Below are 25295 nucleotides of genomic sequence, written 5' to 3' on the forward strand. Positions count from 1 at the left end.
AAGGAGGTCTTAATTCCCAGTTCAGGTTCTAGATTTGTGATGAATTTTACTGCAATTGAGACTTAATTCCAGATCTTAATAATTCATTTGTAACAACCATATCATGGACCTTTATGAGGCCAGTCCAGTAGAATTAATTAGTGTCAGTTGGAAGTCACATTTTACATAGTTTACAATGAGACTTGATACTGCCTTGCCTTGCTGTCAATCTGTAGCTATATTTCTAGTTCTAGGTTCACTGGCAGGCCTGATTCATATAAAATAGCTAAACCTGAAGCTACATGGAGCCCTGTTCCACAAAGTACAAACTGGAACACTAGTGTGAACCCATGTAGGGTACAGTTTGGTTTGGGTTGGCTAACAGCTTGAGTACCTTACAAAAAACACTTAACAGCTTTGGACACTTATCCCACTTACTTTTCCAATTTCAAAGCCACATACTTTGGCAAAGCAGAATGGGAGAAAGTTATACACTGATCTTGCATCTTCAAATGAGAGACATTAAATGGCTTTATAGGATGCCAATATTTATTTGAATTATCACTATTCACTGTCAAGGAAAATGTAAGCTTCAAGACATCTCTTGCTCAGGGAAAGCAAGGGAAGAATTTGACTACTAGATAAAGAATTCCCTGTTTAGAAGGGACCAAGACCAGTTAATCACATCTTAAATAGTAACCTGGCTACACATTCATGCAATTAATAGCACAATAAAACAGGGAATAAGCCACTAAGTTATTACACAAAATACATGTAATGACTTCGTGGTTGGTTCTTGTTGCACCTTAAATTGAATGTGTGGCCAGCGCCGATCAGCTGACTGATGCTCCCAGCCACAGGAGCACACTGGAATGCTACACTGTTGCTCTGAGTCAGCTGACTGGTGTTCTAAGCCATGGGAATACTGGGTACCCAGCTTGCTACTTGTCAGTGGAGGAGGATCCTGGGCTCCCCCCGCACCGGCTGTAGGGAGCAATTAGAATCTGATTTCTGGTTCTTCAGTTGCACTTCTTGCCATGCATGTGTGTCATGGCAGGAGATGCAATTGCTGGCATTGCAGATCAGACCCCATAGTGCCTTTATCTGAACCTCTGTCAGCATCCATGGTCTCTTCTCTGCAGAGCAGGCTATGAATACACATTCCTACTTTGTTTTTTCCAGGTAGGGTGTAACATGCATCTGAGAATCTAACTGTCTGCAGAATGAGATATTTCTTACTACTCCATCTATTATTGTTAGGGTTGATTTAAGCAGTATTTGTATGTCAGGTGAGTGCCAAGTAACAACTAGACCCTCAGTTTAATCTTCAAGAAGGATTAACGAATTTATATAGGTTTCCTCTTCAGCTCCCCCTATAAGACACCCAGCCTTTCCAATAATTGCTCTGTGCTTTAGTACAAATTCACTTTCTTCACTGTGTGCCTGGATTGTTATATCCTTTCAAGCTCAGGCAGAGAAGCAGAGGACATGCATGAAAATATATTACTACATATAGCAGTCACTTTTCCTAATGACACTTTCTCAGCACACATTTCTCTAGATCTCTGCTCCCATTTTACTTTGGGTGACTAAAGAAAAGAGATTGTTGGGAAAGAAAGGTCTTTTTGTGACCAAATGGACAAATGACTGGGATAGGGAAGAGAAATGTATATGTATGTGTGTACACACAGGTCTTTTGAGATAAATCAAAAGACCTCCCATCCTGTTAACAGCCAAGAAATAATACATTTTGTGCTGAGGGAACATTATTGGTCAAAGAATAGGGATTTCTACAGCAGTGAGAAACCCTTCTTTTCACTCTGAGTATTAAGTAATTCATGGACTAACCCTGGATTCCCAAGATACACACATATTAACTCTGAAATAGAGAATACCTAATTAAAGTGAGCAAAACACAAGAGTAACATGACATTCAAACTTTAAATAGTTTAGCCATTTAATATATGTACCCAGTTCATATCCCAATTCATTTGTATATAATTTGGAGTCCTCTACTGTTTTATTTCCTTTTTTAAAGAGTAACAAGTCACAAGATGTAAAATGGGATTAAGGATCACACTTTTGAGAAAAGGAACTAAGACCATGTAAGCTCTCAGGTTACAAGTGTAAGAGCATTTTTCTCAAACACTGTTTAGTGTGCGAAGCAGGCCGTATTCAATTCGGATTTGGCCTGATTCAGGGGACAGTGATTTGATTTGTTAATTCGGATCGCCGTCCCATTTCGATTTGGCCTAATCTGAATCTGAAGATTCGATGCTGATTCAGAGAATCAGCGATTCGGCCATAGACACAGCTTTAAATGTTTTTTCTACATACCTCGAGGTACCAGGCACGGCTTGTGAATGCTGAGATGGTGGGGTGGATGGAGCATCCCACAGGAATGTGGGGAGGGTGCCCCCCCGTGTGCTCGGCAGCAGACCCGGAAGTAGTTCTGGTCCACTTCTGGGTCTGCTGCCAAGCATGCAGGGACTCCCCCCGCACTCCTCCAGCTTGGTGATCCTCGGCATGGGAACCCCAGGTGCCCCCCCCAGACCCAGGAGGCACCTGGGCACTCCATGGTGGACCTGGAAGTGGACCAGAAGTGCTTCTGGTTCACTTCTGGGCCCACTGCCGAGCGTGCTGGGGACCCCCCCAGGCTCCCATGGATGCTCCATCTGCCCCACCATCTCAGCATTCACGAGCCACCTGGTACCTGGAGGTATGTAGAAAAAACATTTAAAGCTGTATCTATGTCTGAATCATTGAATCTCTCCGAATCATTTTGGAGGGTTCTGATTAGATTCAGAGAGATTAAAGGGTCTCCTGATTTGATTCAGATTTGGAGATTCAGCCACTGAATCAGGCTGAATTCTCCGCTGAATCGAATCAGCGACCGAAGCTTCACACAGCCCTACTGTTTAGTTTATGTGACAGAAGGGTGGAAACACTAACTGAGCATACTCTAGTAAATAACTCTCCACAGAATTTTATTTCATATTTGGATTCAGTTTTATTAACTGGATCTCTGTATCCATCTTTTCTTAATTTTTCAGATAGCTTACTCCCAATATGCCAAGGTATGACCTCAGAGCTGGCCAATCTCTGTAGCTTTGTTAAATATAGCCCTAAAATTGGCAGGTGTATGCAGTGTTACCAAAGTATTCATGCAATTTTGTTGGCACAAGTGCTACATGGAGGAGGCTTAACAGCTTGTTCATTGCTTGTGATCCTTCCATAGGCTTTAATTCAAACAGTGTCAAGGTAGACAAAGCATAAGGGGAAATGCCTAAGGCTTTTGAAATAAAAGAACTTGAACGTAGTTTTAATCTGCTCCTATGTGCTTGGCAAATGCACATGTGCAAAAATCAAGGCAGAACAGAAAAAGAAGAAATAAGATAGAAGGGGAAGAAGATGAAGTAAGAACAAAAGCAGAGGGTAATGAGAAAAGACAAAAGAGGAAGAGCAAGAAAAAAATGAATCAATAAAAAGAGAAAATGAATGAAGATAGAAAATGGACAAAACTACAAAAATGTGTCTGAGGAAAAACTGGCTAAAACTTGGCAAAGCTTCTGAAAATGTTAGTTTTTAAAAATATATACAAAACACATGGAAAGAGAAGGTGCCATTTCCATTCTGTCTGCAGGGTCAACTCCTTAAGTTTGTCTTATCAGTTTTTTTTCTTGTGTTTCTCGTGTGAGGAAAATTGGAATTGGTCTTTTAGAGGTAAGCATCTACAGTCAGAATGTTTGGTCTAAAACTAAAAAAATGCATTGCTAGCTTAGCCATGGTCATTCTATTTAATGGAAAGGAAAAAAAAGCAACACTTTCCAATTTTCCCTTCCAGTGGTGTTAAAGAAAACAATTGTTTGCTGTACTTTCTGTATACAGTTTTGCTGTGCTCTGCTCAATGGTGCAAAAGAGGTTATAGTGCCATAGCCTCATATATCCTTTCCTTCTGATAAGGCCTGTGCCAGTAATTATATCAGTGCAAGAATTAGTATTATGAGTGCAAGAATTAGGACTGTGCCCAAACTCTGTAAAGGAAGAAAGCATAACAGTGTCCTAGGCAATTAAGAAATAATTCATGAACGGCACTTTAAAGGAAATAGCACTGCTCATTTATTACCTTCTCTTCTGAATCCCCCGGCTGACAAGTAATAACTCCATCTCTTGAGCCCCCAGCAAATGTTGCCTTGCAATTTGCAAGCCACTGTTTTCGAAGGAAAAAAAATGTTAGGTCTTTTTAGATTAGCTGGATTTAAAGATGATATTTTAAAATCTCACAATGTAACGGCTGAGAAACGTGTTGAGTTAAGTTAGGTGACTGGACATAATCTAAGAAATTCTGCTTTAGCAGACTGAGTTAAAAAGCTGTTTCTGAGTTCTATTAGAGCTTACACTGTAGAAACAAAGCAAATAAATACATTAATTACTATTAAAAAGACATGAGGAGCTTGAAAAGCTAGAGATCCATAAATAGTTGAAATGAAGCAAGATAAAATAGCTTTTATTGTGCTGTAACTTCTAAAATAAAGATAGGGAGATACAAGTAGGCACTTATGAATCCAATATTTATATTTAAATAGTTATTTAAACAGATATCATATCAAAATGCAGAATAGAATGCTTTAACACAGGGCCATCTAGCTGGCAGCCTGTGAACTACCTCTGGCCCAGGAGGAGTTAAGCTGCAGTCTCTGGGCTCCTGCTTTGTCATTGCTGCCCCCATCACTCCTGCTCCAATAGCAGCTGGAGTCTTCATGCTCCCCCGCACTCTGCCTGCTGCCTGCCCCCACCCCAGGCATGGCCTGAGGAGCTGAGGGGGAGCCTGGGGCAGCATGCATGGTACAGTGGGGGGCAGGGAAGAGAAGAAGGGGTATGTGTATTGTGTGGAAGTATGCAGGAAAGGCCTGCACAGGCATGCGCTGCAGCAATGGGAAGGGGTCATGGGTGCAAGGTGTAGCGGGAAGGGGAGTAGGGGTCACATCTCTGTGCACGAGGTCCAAGATACCTGTGGCTCACTCTGATACAACCCCTGCTGGTGTGGTCCATGGGGCATTCAGCCACCAGCTGCATAGAAGTTGAACAGCCTGCTTTAACATATGAATACAGTGGGCAATAAAGCAAAGAAATATCTGCTTACTGAAAGAGTTGCTTCTTTTCTGTTGTTGTATGTATCCAAATATTCCTGTAGCTCTAAAACACTGAATTTCAGCTTTTCAAGAAGGCCACATGAGAGAAGCTGGAAACATTATGATAAAAAAAAAAAAGCCAATGAATTCTACTATTAAGGAATATCAGTGAAGTAGAAACTATGATAGGCCCTGCAAAAAACACTTTAAGGTGTATCATTGCCAGTCACAATGTTATGCTGACACTCTGTCATGATGCTAGCTGTACTGGTGAAAGCCAGATCCTAGTGGAATTGAGGTTTAAAAACACAGTCCCAAAACAACAAACATTTTGACTAATGGTGCTCAGCCTCTGGCCCACAGCCATGTCATCTGGCCTATGGGGCTCCCCACAAACCTGGAAATTTGGCGGCAGGGAAGTGGTGGCAATTAATGCTGCCATTACTTCCACATCACCAAATTTCCAAGCCCTATGGCCAGATGACATTGTCCTAGGTACCAGTTTGGGTTGGCCTGCAGGGCTGGAGCAGCAGGCCCAATCTAGTATGCAGGGCCGGGGCCTGATCTGGTGTGCAGAGTGGGGCTGTGAGCTGAATTGAGCCTGCTTGCCAGCTGCCTGGTGGATTAAGCCCACGGACTGAACCCATGCACTTCATCCAGCACCAGAAGGTTGGGCACCACTTATGCCACCATCTTGTCAGTAGTTCCAGCAACCAGTTGCTGGTATGAACCAGAACTTTATTTTGATCCCATCCACAGTGAATAATGGTTGGTTGCTGGAGTTATGACCAGAGCCAGAGTGAGAGCTGACTTGTACGGGGTATAAAGCCATTAGAGCCATTTGTACAACAGCACTAGCTCCTGAACCAGAAGCAATGTAGCCACATTGGTGCACTACTACAAATGAGCCAATTAGCTCTGCCTCAGAAACTTCTCTGTGCTGCTTCTAGGTTAGCAGCTAATGAATGTAGAGCTGACCAATTCCAGTTTCAGGTAATGTTCTAGGCATCAGTGGACAGTAACCTACTGACTTAGATGAAACTGGCATGGGTCATATGGAGCCCTTGTCATTTGGCTATCAGAGCCAATGGCTTCAGCCATCTCTGTGACTGGGATCAAAGTAGAATTTGATGGCAGCCATTAACACGTTTGAAGATAACTATGTCCCCATCACTTCAGCCCTTAGTATCCTCCCAATATAGTTTCATAATATTCTCTCCTTGAAAGGGAAAGATAAATGAAAGAAGGAAATTAAGAATGGTGATGGGGAGGAAGAAATGGGAAGATATAGGAGAAAGTGAGGCTCTCGCAGATCCTCTGGAATATGTCAGGGGGTGAATAGAGTACTCTAGTATGAGGGCAAATGGAGCTTCTGGAATGAGGGAAGGGAAGAATGGTGGACTTCGGTAAAGGAGAATGAGAGCACCTAAAGAAATATGGGATGTGGAGAGAGGCTGGGGGAACCCTGGCATAGGAGGAAAAAAGAGTTGCAGGGAGTCTCTGAAATATCATATTTTCTTGCATATAACGTCCCTTGAGAAACAAACATACACACCCCTCTTTTGAACAGCGGAATGAAGAAAAAACAATCTTGCTTTGAAATTACTGGTAAGTATCAGTAAGTAACTGAGCAGCAGCAGCTAGGGAGCCAGTGTGTTCACTGTGGTACTCCCTGTAGAACACATACAGTGTTTTTTTTGCTACCCTGGGCCCCGATGAGGCTGCAGAAACTCTATTACCATATCATGTTGCTTATAATGTGCACCCCAATTTCCAGGAGATGATTTTTGAAAAAACAGTGCATGTTATATCCAAGAAAACATGTTAGTAGGGGAGCAGAGGGTTCTGAAACAGGGAGCTTGTAGGGAAGGAAGCAAGGAACCACTGGTGTGGAAAGTGCACTTGGGCTACAAATGGAACAAAGCATGTGATGCCCCCAAGTTGTTATTATTTCAAATCTAACATGTAATCTGAAATATGGCTATCTGGATTTGGAGTTTCACCAGTGTGTATACTAACAAAGTTCTGTTCTACAGTTCCTCCATACTTGCTTCCTTATTATAAATAAAATTTTGAGTGAACAAGAAAAAACCCCACGTCCAATAATGTGGAATATTCCAAGGTTCCTCAAAAGGGCTGTGCAAATATTTAGATGGAAATCAACTCTACTACATCATGAATTTAGTTCATGAGATGTTTACAGTAACACCATGCTGCACCATACTGCAACAACACTATCAAACTGCTAAAAATTCAGGTTTGGATGTAACCTTGCTAAACAGTGATGAATCCAAATCTAAAAGTCAGAGTTTGGCCATTCTTATTCTCTGGTGTTTGTAAGTGACTTAAACCCAATGACCTCAACATGGTTTGCGAGGGCTTCTATATTTAGAAAATTGTAAGAGATTAATAATAGCAATATTGGTGTAACTCCTTCTAAGAATGGATGCACTTATGTTCTGGATGGGAAAAGGGTAAAGGTGACTTGTACTAGTATAAGTGTATCCATACTAGAGCTTATATAAATATACTAGTAAAAATAAATCACATTTATAACCAACAGAGTTATATCAGTAACACTTTGAGACTAGGATTAACAAGCAATACTGTATTATTGTAAAGAAACAAACTCCTAAAATGCATCTTATTTTAAAAAAATGCTAGCAACTCAGTCTCTAATAAAACAGCATGAATAAATGGAGGTTTGGTTGACCACAGAGAGAAAAAAAAAAAGATTATAATCACTAGGGGTATCAGGGCTATGAGTAAATAAGCCAAAGGGACAGGTGTCCCCCTGATAAATACATTCTTGAGCTGACCGGAAATAGGATAAACAGAGAATCCCTTCAGAGATGATTTGAGATGGGATAATTGGAGAATACCTCTAACACTTATCTATAGGAGACTTGATGAATCTAACAAAGACGACTAGATGATTCTAACAAGCAAAAATCTTTTTGTCACCCTGGTTTCCTTGACATGGCACACAACGGACAGATTATTCATGATCATTTATAGGAATATACTTACTGTTTCAGCATCTACAAAAAGAGTGGGGCATTCTGAACATGAAGTCAGCATCTGAGAAGACCTCACAAATTTTGTGCCTATTCCTCTCAGATTGTCTCCAAGGTAACTGGCAGCATCACAAGTTAGGAAGCAGAATCTTTTCTGAATATTCTGTGAAACAAAGTAGTTCTTATCATATACTTTTCTCCAGTATAAACTTTGTAAACAGAATTGCACACATTCCTGCTTCATGCAACAAATGAGGGCGAAGAGAATGTTTGCTGAAGGATGAGAGGCAATAATTATTACATTGGACACAGTACTTAGAAGTTTCTTTAGCTGGATGGCTATAAAACTATCCCTAGAATTCATATCTAGCAATGAAATTGCAATTTGTTGCTGAAATATCATTTTTATCATTCTTTTTCTTGCAGGTTTTTCTTGACCTTGCTTGTCATCAGTGTTGATCAACACATGATTTTCTGCCCATTTGGGTATTGTATTGTTAGTATCCAATGTCAAGTGGCTATTTGTAAAGAATGTTCCAATACCAAACAGCAGCCTGAAAAATTATGGAAGCAATTTCCCCCCCTCATTGCTAGAGCATCTCTGCTGGTTGGGAAAGTTCCAATAGTATCAAATTGCATTTGGAAACTATTGCCTACAACAATGTTTGATATCTTAGCAGTCATTGAACCCAGAAGAGCCCTTTGTCCTAGTCTTCAAGGAACATGCTACTGTTGTTACTTATTTGATTTCCAGTTAACTGATATCTGAACCTTTAATGAATTAATACAATTATGCAGATATAATGATCAAAATTATACTGACAGATATCATCAGTACATCACCGAAGCCAAAAGGGTGAGACGTTTTACGGATAATGAGAATACTCAAAGTTACACCAGCCAGAATAAGCAACTGAAAAAGAGACCTATAATCTCTCACACTCTGGGGCTCAAGCCAATGACTAATTAATAATAATTAGTAGAAAAGAACTACAGAAAATAGTGTTGTTAGCCAGTACTGAGTTTACTAATTATATATGAAAAAGTACTTGCCAATAAAATCTGTGCCCATTTTGTATTAATATAAAAATAGGAAAAAAGTGTTCTCAGAATGTTTTCCTTTTTTGATCTGATATTCTCCTCCCTCAACTAGAAAGAAACATGATTGTAAACACCAAACATATTAAACATTAAGGAGCTCAATTATAAAACCCATTTGCCAGCCTTAAAATCCATTATAGCCTTTGATCTGAATGAACCTAAATACTAAGATCCATCTTAGAGCACGAATTTAGCAAAGATTACCTTGAAACCAATGAGATTCCATCAGTCTACTGAGGGAATACTTTACAATTGTGAAAAATTAAAATTTCCAGGAGAACACACATTTTACCAGCAGACTCTCTCTCTGCCTGAAGAAGGGTGTTTGTGCCCAAAAGCTTGCAAAGAACATTTTTTCCAACTATTAAGTTGGTTAAATAAAAGATATCACATCTATCCAAAGAACCTTGTCTGCCTACGTCCTTAACCAACATAGCTACAACCAACAACCCTAGGAATCTTAAATAATGAGTTTATGCTGTGGGCAAACACTACAGTCAAACAACTAGTGGTAGCTCTAATTCCAGATGCTACTGGAAATAAAGTCCTTTCACTAAATAAAATATTAGGTTAAGAGGCTGCTTTAAACAGCAATTTTGTTTCATACACAAATATTTTGGCAGTTCTTCAGACTGCAAGCCCTGCACAGTTTGGACTTGTTTATGAAACTTCCTGTTGGCCTGAGTCAAAAGTCTTTTTAAGTGAGCAGATGCGTGGCAGAGTTTTATCATGCAAAAACACTGCAAATGCAGACAAGTTAGGAACTTAAGAAAAAAAGACCTGGGGAAGAACATGTCCCTGTGCTTTGACATAAAGAGGTTAAACATACTATTGCCCTTGTAATCTCCAACTTGGAAATGCCATTTTGAAATTACACATCACCTTGCATGTTAAATACTGTTAGCCAAACTTTGTTATAATAATTAAACATTGTATTTGGGAACTATGCTGTATATTTGGCATTGAGTATTATACAGAAGAAAGCATGTAAACTTTCTTTACATTGTAACTGTCACAACCCAAAGTTGTGATTTGTTGTTTGTGTGTGCTTTGGCAACGCTAAATTATGTTCCCGCTAAAATTACAGCTTCCTGGCACGGTCGAGTTCTCTGCTGTGGGAGAGAACTCCGGTGCAAGCGCAATCCTAGACGTATCCCTATCCTATATACCCAGTTTTTGAACCCACGGAGTCTAAACAGCTCCGGGGGCCTGGGAACCGAACAGAACCCACGGAGCTTCGACAACTCCGTGAGGAAAGAATTGCCAAACCCGCGGAGCCTAAACAACTCCGGGGCCAAAGAACCGAATTTGTCGGAGTCCTCCAACGAGGATTTGAGCGGAGCTGCACCTGGAAAACTGTCCAGCCTACACCGCGACCATCTTGGGTGTAAGTAAATAATCTTTTCAATCAACCACTATGCCTCTGTGACTAATTCTAGCCCGCGCGTGCCTTGCCGCCGCGCGGTTTTCTCTGGCCCCGCGTGCCCGGGCTGCTGGCCACAGCCCGCGTGCGCAAAGACGGGCCCGGCTCGCCCCCCACCCGCACAGTAACAATGCCTGCAATTAGAGACAAACAGTTCCCTTAACTGTAATTTTAAGGGTCACAGTTAACATAACCTTATTAATATTTTAGTTTTCATGTTAGCATACTGTCAATCTTTTTTAGCACCTTTATGTCAAACATTTACCCTATCACCTTCTACATCTGGCATACTTGGTAAGAAGAGGCTAAAATATGCAATATGAAAAAGCACAGGACTGAATTTCAAACATGGGCACTATAGTTGGGTACACAAATTAATGCTGAAGTGCCTAAAATTACTATTTTCCAGCAAGTGCTTAAACAAGGACTAGAAAGGCCAAGCTTGAAAAGTGAACCTATAAGTGTGTTCAAAGCGAATGTAGTGTATGTAGCAGCAAAGAAACAGAGACAGAGCCTAGAGGAAGCCAAGCATGAGTATTTCTTTTAAGGATCTACTACAAAACACATGTCAAAGTCCCTAGATAATAAGGGGATGGACATGTCGCCAGACATGTCATGATATTGAAATGTGAAAATTCAAGGTTCTTTGTCCTCTATGGCCAAAGGGAACTAAATTCTACACGAAGGAGCCTGTATTCTGGAGATTCTTCTGCCACCTTATAAAAATTAAAAAAAAACAAGCAAAGTTTTAAAAAATTAATTAGTCACGAAAATTATCCATAGGGGAGCTGCAGTAATAGCCCTCCACCCCCACCCCCACCTTGCTTGCGTGTTTATTTTTGGTATAAAGCAGAGCTTTATGCTGCCAATATAAAAGAGAGAAGGGAGCTGAAGCATATAGGAACTCAGTAACGGTCAGCAGAGCTCCGACACTGGCGGAGCAGTACACGAGGCAGTCTGAAATGAACTCAGAGCTGCGAAAGTGATCAGCTACAGAACATGTAACCGTGGTGACATTTGAACAGTTTTCTTTAGTTTTTGAAGTTAAACACTATTTGATATGAATGTGACATTTTGCGTCTCTCAAAGTATGGGACTATGAGCAAGTTTAACACAAGGTAAGCCAGCTTGCGAATTTATGTCATGTCAGCTAAATCTATGGCAACTGCCCATGTGCGTTATTCCACAAGAAACATGAGGGAGTTTACTACTCAATGAAAGCAGGTCAAGCTGTCTCATAAACTGAAGGGTAAGAAGGTATATTCAGGCACTTGTAAATTGTTCATGTCACCATCCTATAGTTTTGGTTTCAGGATATTTGCAGAATTGAAGAATCATTATCCCTTAATACTTGGTTCATATCTCATAAATGTTAACTTCATAAGTATATTTTAAAGTAAGGTAATTTTTAAAAAGAAAAACTGTCCAAGGAACATGTATGCAACAATGTGTATTCTGTGGCCAATTCTGTGGCCAGGCAATTTTCCAATACGTAAGAGTACAAGTACAATCATAAACAATAATCCATTACTACTACCACTACCATGACTAAATAATGTGCCGGGGAGTCAACACATTTATCTAAACTCACTGGTTTTAAGTTATGTTGTCTTACCTTAAACAGGGAGGAGAACACATGAAAGGTATAAACTGCACAGGACCCATCAGAATCACACATGAGCTGGTTGATATGACTACGCCAGGCTTCTTCTGCATCATCACATGCAGCTGGTTGAAATGCAGCAAGGATGGCAGAAAAGAATGGTGAGGGAGGAGGGGAGGCATTTCTGTCACCTTCACCAAAACTGTAGAAGAGAAAATATAGCACGTAAGTCTATTTCCATTCTACTCCCTGTTTTCAACTGCTTAGAACTTTCTGAAACTATCGCTTACTGAACTTTCCATGCTTGGTCTCTGACAAAAAAAACTAACATTTTAGAAATCTGAGCAAATACAGCACAGCTATTTTTGAGTAACAATAGAATAAAACACACATATATATTTCCCATTATGAAATCTGTTTCCACCCTCAGCATTCTTTGAATAGCTTAAATTCCAGATTTCTTCCTTTGGATCACAGACAGACAGCCTCATGGAGGAAATGTACATTGTGAGTATTCTGACCAAATTGGTGTAGATATAACTTACTACACTTTTTTATAGGCTGTACTAAGTTTAAAATTGGTTTTCCAACTATGGTGGGTACATAGTAGACATCCATTTTCCCAGGGGAATTTTAAGAAAAAATCTTACAAGAAAGAATTCTTCCTGGAATGCTATGGTACAACAGGGTAATGTGCTGATGGCTGCTTCTTCTATGGAGTGCTAAAATACTTGCTTCTGGGTATTCCCCCTTTGGAGTGATGTGTGTACATGGAGGGATACATCCCTGTGCTTCCCAACATGCAGGGCAAGCAAAGAGAAACGTAGACTTCCTGTGTGACCTTCTGCTTCCTAGCATTTCCACAAGGGTCAGCCACAATCCAGTCAGAAGTGCGCAGCTCTAGATGGCTGCAGTGTGATACCAAGCCCTTAAATTTTCCAGTGTGTGCAATGAGGCAACCCTTCACAGAGCATCCACACGTTTAGGGGAGTACCAAGAAGAGAGAGATATGACATGACCCCTACCCATGACACACAAGAAATCAGTGCTGAGGCTATATTGCTGATTCAGCTTTGAGTAGTTTACCATGCACACTTTGGCTAAGTACAGTCAAAGAGCCTGAGGCTGAATCAGTTCAATCTTTGCAGGTCAGTCTAAGCTGTGTAGATAGAACCGATCAGCAAGTGAACACACTTCACTTTTGATTCCAGAAATGCAACCACATGCTTGCAGTGGCCCAGGCCAGAAGCTGGGAAGTGTTAGAGCATGCCTCCCTGGTCTGCTGGATCAGAAAGCTTGGGCCATGGCTAGCCTGCCCATCCTACAAGGGGTGGCTTGCAGGGCAGGTGCAAAGCATCCTGGGATGCTGGGGGACTATGAGTTAACTTGAGTCTGGAGGGGATCTAGAGCGGAAGTTCAATAAAGCAATTTAACCTAAATCAGGTAAGTTTATACTACATCCATCCAGGTTTATCTTAAACTGGCTTTGGCCATTTGGAAAGTGGTTTATGTCCACTGAACTTCTGTTGTGTTAGAGATGTGAACCAGTCTCCAATCACTTATACTGCTTTATGTGTAATTTCTGTCCCTAGCCTTTAATTATAATTGTCCTTTTATAAAGCTTGCTTAACACAGCTTTTAATGAAATATGCAGTGACTGGAACTGTACAGATTATATATAAATCTTAGAGCTGTGCGAAGCATCAGTCTCTGATTTGATTTGTCAGAGATTTGGCCCAATTCGGTGGCTGAATCTCTGAATCCAAATCGAATCAGAGGACCCTTTAATCTCTCCGAATTGAATCAGAACCCTTCGAATCAATTCAGAAAGATTCAGAAAGATTCAGAAATTCAGACATAGAGACCACTTTAAATGTTTTTTCTACATACATCTAGGTAGCAGGGGCTTGTGAGTGCTGTGATGCTGGGGTGCATGCAGCATCCCACAGGAGTGCAGGGGGCTCCCCAGCACGCTTGGCAGCAAACCCAGAAATGGACCAGAAGCACTTCTGGTCCACTTTCGGGTCTTCCAGGAAGCGTGCTGCGGGGTCCCCCCACACCTCTCCTGGCTTGGTGACTGGTGCCTCCTGGGTTTGGGGGAGGTATCTGAGGACCCCTGTGGCTGATCACTGAGCCAGGGAGGTGCAGGGGGGCCCTGCAGCATGCTCCTTGGCAAAGCAGGAAGCGGACCAGAAGTACCTCCGGTCCATTTCTGGGTTCACCACTGAACACGTGGAGGCCTACCCCCACACTCTTGTGGAATGCTCCATGCATTCGACAAGCCGTGCCTGCTACCTCAAGGTATGTAGAAAAAACTTTTTAAGTTGTGTCTATGTCCAAATCGCTGATTCTCCGAATCAGCATCAAATCTTCAGATTCAGATTCAGCTGAATCGAATCAGGGACAGTGATCCAAATCAACGAATTGAATCACTGTCCCTGATTCAGGCTGAATCCAAATCAAATATGGTCTGCTTTGCACACCTCTTATAAATCTCATTCAATTTCTGCTATAAAGGATGCTTTGCTCCAGTTTTTAGAGTTTTAGTAAATATAGTTGAGCAGAAATATGTTATGAAGTTTTTTTCAACAGTCATGAAAAAACTCAGGGGAACTTTAATACAGCTCTGGCCAAAATAGCTAGTAGGGTTATATACTTTATGAAGGCATATTAAAAAAATGCAATCCTTGTCTATATCTTTGATCTGTGCAGTAGAGGATCTTCATGTACTCCAACAATGTGCAAGCACCTGGCAAGAGCAAATTGCTCTAGTCTGTCGCCTTTTTCTTCAGTTTCTATCATATCCAGGCTAAGGCTATCACTGCATTCAAATGCCACTGGGAGTTCATTTGTAGAGCCAGAAAGGTCATCTTCATGTACAGTAGTATCCTCCTCTTCATGTGTAGCTTCAGCCTGAGAGAGAATTTAAACAGCAATCATGTCTCAGATGTAACAGTGCATTTAGAAGGGATTTCAGCTAATAAGCAGGAAAGTTTATATATAAAAAGATATTTAACATTTGTTAAGTAGTGAAACTATAAAGTGACAATAGGTATCATCAATGACTAAAATTAAGATATTCTTGTTCAGAAATACTGTGTACATTTGTACAATCCATTCTCTTTATCGAGATATTTTAAAGAAACTTGCTTGTTCCTATCAAGTTATTTCTACCAAATTTCAACATATTTGGCAGGGCAATAGGAAAACATTTTATCAGAAAAGGAACAGAGTTCCTGTTATTGTCTAACGATTATCGCCGTTTATCTTTTTCAGTGCCCAAGAGAGTGCTAGAAACTTTGCAGAATATATATCAAGAACAAACCGTTCCTGAAAGACCATATGCCTGTTTTGGTAATGAAGAATATTAATCAGTACGTGTTTTTCATTCAAAGGGATTCCAAAGTACTTTACAAAATTAATATAGGGATTACACTTCCACCATTTTGAAAGACAAAAGCCTTTTTTTGTCCTTTGAACCTTTTATGCTTAGAATATAGTCATCTCTCTCAGTGAGCCCATTTCAGATCCAAGCCCCTTGCATTCTCCTGATACTTTCCCTGCTCTTCTGCATCCACACTGGGGTATTTACAAATCAGCATCTGTTGGGCATCTTAACATCACACTGGGCTTGTCTACACAAGATGCTGACTGTGCAGCAGCCAGATACTACTGTGCAATAGCATCACATGGCAAAAACTGCTAAGACGCTACTGTGCACTAGTTTAGGCTACTGTGCAATAGCATAACTGAAAAGCATTCGCCATCACTACTACTCAGTAACTCCGGTCACTGTGCATTTATTTAGTACTTGCTTATACTAAAGATACTATGCCTACCTAACCAGATTTCCTTCTGGTTAGGGGTGGTCCCATAATGCATTATATAACTGATTTGGAGAAACACATTACATGGGATTTGAAGACAGTAGCTATCTCTTCACAACAGACTCGCTCAATTCTTATTGTAAATTCAGAATGACAAATTCTGCTTTTTCTCAGCATTCCTATCAGAAAGGACAGGAGAAAGTGCCATTAGGGCCCAGCTACGGTGGGCTTGGTTGTTTGTTTTTTATAAACAAAAAGGAATGGGCAAGGTTTTGGGCCCAGGCCAGAAGAAATCAGCTCAAGAATCAAATTTTTTTTTTAAAGTAGAAATGAACAACCAAAAGAAAATGAGATGTTGCGCCTAAGTATTGCACAGTTTATGCATTTTATGCTTTCTTCTGATGAAGTAACTAGCCTTTGCCACTTTCAGATATAGGGTATTAGACTAGATGGACCATTAATTTGATTGTGAAAAATATCAGCATGCTTGCTGGAAAGGAGTGGGTTCAATCTGGGTTGGGAGAATGGACAAGGGAAAAAAGAAGCAACGAAGCAACAAGAGACAAAAGAAAGGAGAGGTGTAAAGAGGCAATGGGCTGTAAAGAGTTAAGTTTAGATAAGCTTTCAAAATCTGAAGGGCTTAAATATTAACAATAGGAGCTTTGGAAATACATGTTACAGAGATTTGCATTTCTGAACTCTTTAGCTTCTCCCATTATGGCCTTCTAATTTCTTAGTGTTGTACTAACTATTCAAATCATTGCTCTTAATAAGAAAGAGAAAGGCATTTTATTTTTTTCCAAAACAGTGCCATCTTGTTGTTTCTTTAATACTAGCTCTACCTTTTGTACCTCACAAACTACTTTTTGGCTCTTTCAGGGTTATTAAGAATCTTTAAAAGGAACCATGGACTCAGAAAAAACTTCCATTCTTGTTAGTAATCCCACTGTTTGTTGCTCAGAACAATGCAACAAATGACAACTGAGACTGGAAGATTACGCATCTTTACTTGCTTGTGAAATGCCTAGTCTACTTCTTATAGGGTGCATCTACATGTGCAATTAATGTGATGTGATAAACTGGTGCAGCTTGCGCCAAAGTCAGCTGCTCCTGGGTGCAGTGTCTACACATGCGCCCTGGGACAACAGCAGTTTAAGCCAGGGCAGAGTAGCCCTAGCAGTATGTTCAGGGGTTCAGCCCTGGGCTCCAGGTGGTGGCATCAGGCAGCAGAGCGGCTGGCTGGGGCATAAGAGTGCTAAAGTGTGGAGCCATGCGGCAGGCAGTCCCTGCACTTAGCAGTGCACTCTCATGCTCCAGCCAGCCCCTGCCACCATCTACACGTGCGTTTCGTTGCGCTTAATTACTCTGCTGTAAGAGTAATTAATATTGGCTCACATGTAGACAGTGATACTTTATGGCAGAGCTAACTGTTCAACTTTGCAGTAAAGCGCATGTGTAGATACACCCACAGAGTACCAAAAAGTAACAACTCCTCTGTGTTGCTGATCTTTCAGAACTCCTGAGAAAAATACAGACAGAGGAAATGGGAAAGAGGAGCTTTGTATTTACTAGGTTAGTCTGACACTTGCAGTTAAACATCTCTCAACTAAACATTAGAAGAATTATTTTGTTTGTATGCAGTTAAATATCAAACCAACTCTCTTCCCACATGAATAGGCATTTTAGCTCTGTTTATATGTTGACCCTAGATTGTTTTGAAACTATGCTGTACACTGGTAGCAAGAAACTTGTTACAGAAGCATCAAGAAAGCTTTTCAAATAAAGTTTGTCAAATGCTACTGTTATCTTGCTAATGTTTCCAAGTCTCCGTCAGTTTGGTTATGTGCTTCATAAACGTTATACCTGTTTCAGGACTAGTCTATTCTGAGCATTAGCTTAGCAAACAGTTTACCTGTGTTTTTTTCCTCCTCCTCCTCTTTTTTTTTTTTAAACAATATGCATGCCTTCAACCTTGTTTCAAACATGAGGACTGATGAATTACATGGATTTTCATAGTGCTAGTTTAAAAAAACCCATAATCACACCAATATGAAGCAAGTGACATTTATGAACAGTGGTCAAATACTGTTAATTTATAAATCAATAACTATTAAAAGGATTCTAAAAACATACAGTAACACTGGCATCAGGCAGTCTGTAGTCATATCCTATAAAATAAGCTCTTTGACTATATCTAGTTGGAATAAGACCAATGTCAGCACAAGTCAACTCCATTTATTTACTTCTCTTGCCTCACTTATGTCCCTATTTTGTAGAGTATTCACAACTCAGCCACAACAAGGAATGCCTGGCTGGTAACTCCATTGAGTCATAATACTACAACAAAAATATTAAAGTTAATGGAGACTATATGTATTACTTATTTTTCTCCCTTTTCTTTTCTAGCATGTGTGCATGTGTTTATGAATGTGTGAGAAAGAGAGGGAGGGAGGGAGGAAGAAGAACTCAGATAGAAAGTCATTAATGGAAGAAGAGCCTAAAAGAAAAAAATAACCCCTGCCAGAAACACTGATAATGAAAGATTGGCTAAAAAAGTATATAGAACCAAACTCTCGTCTCTGGTGTGGTTGGCTTTAGAGAGCTACATAGAATTGGTTTTTACCCCTTTTTGTCCAAATGGAGCTTAATACTACAATTGGGCATTTAATATTCAGGCAGTATGCTAAAAAGCAAGAACGAAGTCCAATGAATGCAACTGCACAAAAGTTTCCCACATTCAAAAAAGTTTCAGAGTACATGCATACACCCACACCCTAGTTAGTGTATTGCCCTTTAAAATCAATATGAAGAACATGAGAAGTATTCTTTAAGCACTGCAACTTCAGACTCATACATTTATCTTGCCATTAGTCAGAGGCATTCTTACTGTATGTAAAATACTTGATTTAAAATCCTCCCCCACTAAACTCAAATCAATTTACTAGAAAGAGACCAATGTTAAAAAACAAGTGTATCAGTCACACAAGAATGTGTGAATACATACGTTAGAAACCCACAACAAACAAAGGGAGACAGAGGGAATCTAATTGTCCAGGCAATGAAACTCCCTCATGGAATTTTAAAAACAACAGCAAAAAGTTAATGCAAGAGGAACTGTAATAAAAAAATTACCAAAACCCCCTTCACCTTAGAGACTTCAGACACTTGGAGATTATTCATATCAGGCAAAGAGACTTCAAAGTTAGATGTTCGCATGTTAAAATGAGGAGGGTCTGCTGAGGTCGTATCACATGATGTAGACAGTGAGTCTATGTGATTTGTATCCTCAGAGGGAGAAAGAGTTATGATCTGTTAAAAAAACACAAAAAAATGAAGTGTGAAGCAACTCTGCCACACGGCTTTTTTCTATACATGAGATATGAACACTGGGTTAATGCCATCTTTGTACTACTGTTTAGTATCTTCTGTACTTATTCATCTTATAATATTTTAAATGCTTTCTTTTAAATTGTTTTAAGCATCCCAACAATGAAAACTTAAAAATCTAATGCTGTTCACAAAAATGGAACCTTGCTACATTTTCTAAATGTTGCATACCCAAAGAATTTCACATCAGCCACTTACACAAATCTGGGATACAATAGCTCACTGAAAAAGTGCTACTTATCAGATGTGATGCTTCCTGTGTTTAGAACTTAAAACAAACTTTTTTTTTACATTTGCAACTAAAGGCAAAGCAAACAGCAAGGAGGCATTCAGAAACATGAAACTTGTTCTGCAGTTCCAGCTGACCAGCTTCCATGTAGGCAAGAGAAATGTAAAAAGTCAGTTTATTAAAAAGTGCTATTTTTAATTTATAATTGAACAACTTACAAGATCTGAGTGTTCCAAGATTTGGCTTGTTGTTAGGTCCTCCTCCTCTGATGACTCATCGGAGTCCTCATGGTTCATTTTATTTAGACTGGGTGTACTTCCTGAGAGCTGGCTTTCCTCCAGAAGCTGCATATCACACTTGTCCAGACTATCTAGAGAACGTCTGCGCACTCCCCAGTTGAAGTTGTCCATACTCTCACCCTGAAACCATACACAGGTTAGTTTGCTTTCCTTGTCATCATATTAGTGGTTTTGAAAGTAATTTTATAACTTGTTCTAATTTAACAGAAAAATTGTTTTGACAGGCTATATAGTACAATTCCAATATGAATGCAATTTTAAGCAACAAAGTATGCTGGAACTTTTGAAATTTTTTTAGATTCCCATCTGGAAGTAAGAGCATAAGCATGGAAATGAAAGTTAAATGGGTATTCATTATTTGAATACTAAGTATTTTTTTCATGCTTTAACTTGTTTAAAAATTTACTTCTATATTTTCATAAGCATGTCTATGTAAATCTCAGTATCAATGAAACAGTGGTAGGCTAGATTAAAAAAAAATAAAAGCAACTTGAAAAGATTTTTCCCATGTTATTTTAAAACATTAGGAACAAAAATTTGTTGCATCTTTATAGTAATATTTCCATAGCAAACCATATGTTAAAGATTTTAGAGTCTCTGTATTACATACATAAACACAATAATGAAAAGCAGAGTTAAAGTATATCTGAATGCAGCTCTTAAGACAGCATGCATAATGCAATAGCTAAAGCAGCACAGCTTTTTTACTTTTATTTTAGGTCTAAGATTGATTGTTTTTCCCCAACAGTAAGAGGACTAGTTTGGAATTAGATTCCACTTTTTAAAAGGACATAGGCAGCTTGGAAATCCAGTTTCTGTCTGAACATCCTGTACTTACTTTAGGTTCTGATCCTATACACAATTATATAAACATGAGTTAATTTTAAGCATTATCCACAATTATTTGCAGAACTGGGAAAACTTGCAATCTTAAGGTATTTACAAATGAAAGGAATTAAAACTATTTTCCATTATTTACTTTATGCATTACCAGTGCTTTGCAGATAGACCATTTCACTAATTCCCTTCTGTGATCAAGTTAGGGGCTGTTCCTGTCAATGCTTAAGCATGAGCATAACTTAATTCCTGTGCGCAGGCCCTCTGAAACGACAAGGGCCTTGCACAAGTACAGTTGTCCACCCATGTAAACCCAATGGAAGGCCCCAAGACTACATACTTTTCTCCCTTACTTAAAAGGCCCTTAATAACACATCAACATGAAAAAAAATATAGAAGAGAATTATTTTTTTACAGTTCACACATTTCATTTTAAATCAGCACTCTAGAAGAAAACAAAATCCTAAAAAAATAGGTATTACAGATGAAGCATGTTATAGGAACCAATTAGGCTGCATCCATGCAGAATAAAACCCTACATAATAGCCCTTTGATTCATCAAGATAGTTAAGCAGGTGCTTAACTTTAGACAAAGAAATAGTCCCATTGAGTTTTATAGGACTGCTTTACTAAAATGAGGTCAAAAAGTGTATAAGCAGCAATGAATTCAGGTGGCAAACTTATTTTAAATCAATCATTACATCATTTTGGATCTATGCTTTTTAATGAAAAGAAATTTAATAGATTGATGCTGAGCAGAAAAGCTCTTCACAGCGAAGCAAAGTGAACTAACCCTTCAGGAGTGAAGACAGAAGAAAATAAAAAGAAGGAAGGATGTACACAGCTCTAGTAGCTATGTCAAGTGAAAAATTTGTTTGAGCCTCTGGAGTCAACAGCAAAACGACAATGAAGCCATCCTGGAGTTAGATACAGTGTTAGAAGAATATTATAATTTTCATATTTGGAGTTAGGATCCAGAGGTCATCATTAGAAAAGAAGAGAAACCACATTCAATGACTAACGAAGTTTGTCTCCTGGAATTGTAAAAACTATTTTAGATTTTCCAATTATTTGTATATTTTAATTAATTGCTTTCCCCCCCCAACATGAAAGCCACAAGCAACTGCATCAGTGGAACATCTCCACAAGTTATCAGTGGAGATCAGTTATCTCTCAGAAAATACACTGGTTTCATACTTGTTCTCATGATGTCAAATGCTAGTCAAACTTCTACTGGTTTTACTTGGCAGCTGGTACTACAGAAGTATGAGAGTAATTTTTCCTGGTGCTTATCCTCCTTGAAATTGTTCAAGGAAGAAAGACAGGGGCAAAAGGATGAGAAATAAAATGGAAGGCAATGCATGGTAAATGTAATAAGCAAAAATGGGGAAGAGAGAGTGAAAAGAAGTAAAACAAAGGAAAATAAACTATAGATGCATGAGAGGAGGATGACAGAAAAGGTGAAATACACATTAAGTAACTGGGAGGGCCTGATCTTGTCAATAAATACAAACTGGCACTGAATTCAGTGAGTAGCTGGCATATGTATAATATAGCAGGATTTCTGCATCATAAAAAACAATGTGTTGAAAAAAACCCAATCAAAATTATCAAGGGAGAAGGATTGCTATGAGAGGCTATTCTTCTCTACTTGCAGTTAAAGAGAATTCACCTACACTGCAAAGATACAAGTAACGAACACGACTCATTCCAATGAAAATCAGCTATTTCAACCCCTAAAACATGGCCAGATGTTACAGGAGACCCTAACAATCATAATTATCTAGTAGTTGGGTTAGATTCGCTCTGCATCCACTCTAACCATTACTATAATCTATACTGAAATTGGGACTTCTGTGTTTAAATAAAAAGGAACAGAACCCCCAGGACTCTTTACCAGGAAGATCAATGTTGTCTCCCCAACAAGCTCACAGAAATCACACTAACCTTATTCAGACAAGAATTCACTTTGCTTGGTTGACAAGATATAACTAACTTCAAATACAAATCGCATGGTACCTAAACATAAATGTTGCGCATTTAAACTAGATATGCCCTAGTAATCTGAGAATAATACAGATTTTCAATATGCTTTTGTCTAGAGCATAAGCTTTTTGGGACAGAGGCCATTTTTTGTTTGTTTGTTTCTACAGAACCTAGCACAGTGTGGCTCTTACTAGAAACAGACAGGCAATGTTGTTGCTGCTGTTTGTTATCCTATACTAGGTTCTTGTGTCGTTTCAGTTTTTTTTTACACAAAGTTGAAAAGTTACAAATTTAGGCCCCAATCCTGCAAAAACTGCACACCTTACCTCGTAGCCTGTGCGAAATTTTGCCAGCTGTTTCGTTATGATGCTGTTTCGAGTTCAAAACAACAAAATCGAAACGAAACGAAAGGCTTCAAAATAGCCTCAAAATGAAACGAGGAAGTCGAAACATTTTGAAACTTTTGAAATGTTTCAAGTTTCGAAGCTGAAGCTGTGCTTGCTTGCAGGGAAACAGAAAGCAAGGAGAGGGAGGGGGTTGAGGGGGGAAGGACTGCTCTGACATTGACTGTGTAGCTGGCCAGTGACTGTGATCCTTCCCTGTGGTCCCTTCCAATCCCAGTGCTCTGGGGTCCCTGCGCCAGTGAGGGTGCACCTTAGCACACACACAAAGTCACATGTCACGAGTTTTGCTTGTCAACAGCTTGAGGTGCAGTTTCCCAGAAACCTCTGCACTTATCTTCTTGAAACCTGGCAGGCATCATGGCCTCATAATATGCTACCATGCCTGCTGTTTTCAACCCCTGTGCCTTCACACTTACAAGTGACACGAGTTTTGCTTTCAAGACTTTGAGGTGCAGTTTCCCAGAAACCGCTGCACCTATCTCCTTGAAACTTGACAGGCTTTGTTGCCTCAGCTTTATGTTTTCATTCGAATCAGGCAAGAAATGACAAAGTTATAGGCACTTTCGTGATTCCCCATTATAGCCTATGGGAGAAACATCGAAACGTCAAAACAGCGAAACAGTTATGACGAAACGAAACGGAATGGTGCTTCAAAACGAAATGAAACTCGAAATGAAACTCTGTCCCTTCAAAATGGCAAAACAGAAATCAAAACGAAATGGTGCTGTTTCGCACAGACCTATTACCACAACTTGTTTTATTGCAATAAATTTGATGGACAAGTCATGTGAGTAGTTAAGCATGAACAGTTTTGCAGTATTATAGAAATACAAAGCCAGCAAAATTATTTTCCATTTAGGGAAAAATTTGGACTATTGAAGGACATAACAAAGAGGCTGCATATTTCAATTTTACTAGCATACTAACAGGAACAAAGGTACCACATGAACTTCAGTTTGGAAATTAAGAATGGTCAGTTATTTAACACTGAACAAATGCTACAACTGTGTTGTATTTTATTACATGGGTGTAGGTTGTAGCTGTGTTGGTCTAAGGATATAGGCAGACAAGGTTCCTTGGGTGAATCTGATATCTTTTATTAGACCAACCCAAATAGTTGGAAAATAATTATTAGGCAAGCTTTCGGGTTCAAAAACCCTTCATCAGGCTAAGGAAGTTGTATTTTATTATACTTTCAATGTGACATTAATTTTTAGTTTTTTAGTTTCTGTGTTCTATTTGTGTACTAAAATGATTTAGAAAGATAAATAGTTATTTTGTAAAACATAAAATAAAGTGAGTGAATTTTGCCTAGAATCAATTTGTTTTTTGAAAAAGTTATTTAAAAAATACAAAAATCACATTCATATAAAAGTTCAATCCAAATTAATTTAATGATTTAAAAATCAATCTTCCTAGCTGTCTAAAGTACTTCTAGAGTAGGCCAGCAAAAGAAACACTCTACTTCATATTCTTTCGCTCCCCTCCCCCCAACTCGCTCTCTTCAAAAGAGAAAAAAAAGCTGTGATATTCTTTTATATAAACATTTGCAATAATGCATAGCATCTACTAGCACATCTGAGTTCAAATAGCATTATCTTACCTGAAGTTCCTGGATAGCAGATATAATAGATAGAAAAACAAATAAAAAAGTCTATTTAAAATTACTGTATTAAAGATTCCATAGACTTAAAACATTTGTCCTACAATAGTAAATAATGCCATCAGATAATCTACTGTCCTACCTTGAATTTTAAAAAAATATTGTATCATGTGTTTTAACCTCTTTATTAAATAGCAAACGTTCACATCTTGTGACCTGGGAATGATGCACTCAGTATCGACCTGTTCATATTGCGTTTCCAAAATAGCTACTTGTGTTTGTGCTACTCTGAGCTTCCCAACACTGTTTTATTCATATTTATACATATCAAATTCAGACCTGATGCCAGTGGTATGATGAAGTCATAGAGAAATGACCTTGCACAGCAGGGCTGAATTTTTTCAAAATGTTAAATTTACATTATGTCAAAAGAGTGGAAAGTTTAGTAACAGAACATACATTAGATTG

At 39.2% G+C, this 25295-nt stretch overlaps 1 protein-coding gene and 1 long non-coding RNA gene across 9 annotated transcripts in view; one reads left to right on the plus strand and one right to left on the minus strand.

Annotated features, from left to right (window-relative positions):
* FRY (FRY microtubule binding protein) overlaps positions 1–25295 on the minus strand; it is a 468020-nt gene that overhangs the window by 19761 nt on the left and 422964 nt on the right. For all 8 annotated transcript variants that reach the window (XM_059717956.1, XM_019498273.2, XM_019498271.2 and 5 more), the window contains 7 exons: positions 19917–20117; positions 19230–19391; positions 15005–15168; positions 12268–12457; positions 8142–8291; positions 5123–5221; positions 4106–4189 (listed from right to left, as the gene is read on the minus strand). In XM_059717956.1, the coding sequence (XP_059573939.1) occupies positions 4106–4189; positions 5123–5221; positions 8142–8291; positions 12268–12457; positions 15005–15168; positions 19230–19391; positions 19917–20117 (1050 nt within the window). The remainder of the gene's footprint in view (positions 1–4105; positions 4190–5122; positions 5222–8141; positions 8292–12267; positions 12458–15004; positions 15169–19229; positions 19392–19916; positions 20118–25295) is intronic.
* Positions 12402–17985, plus strand: LOC109285888 (uncharacterized). The gene is made up of 3 exons (XR_002093789.2): positions 12402–12480; positions 15532–15629; positions 16962–17985. It is a non-coding gene; the product is annotated as an uncharacterized LOC109285888 (long non-coding RNA).

The sequence above is a fragment of the Alligator mississippiensis genome, chromosome 1 (genome assembly GCF_030867095.1).
Source record: "Alligator mississippiensis isolate rAllMis1 chromosome 1, rAllMis1, whole genome shotgun sequence".
In the NCBI taxonomy this organism is placed as follows: Eukaryota; Metazoa; Chordata; order Crocodylia; family Alligatoridae; genus Alligator; species Alligator mississippiensis.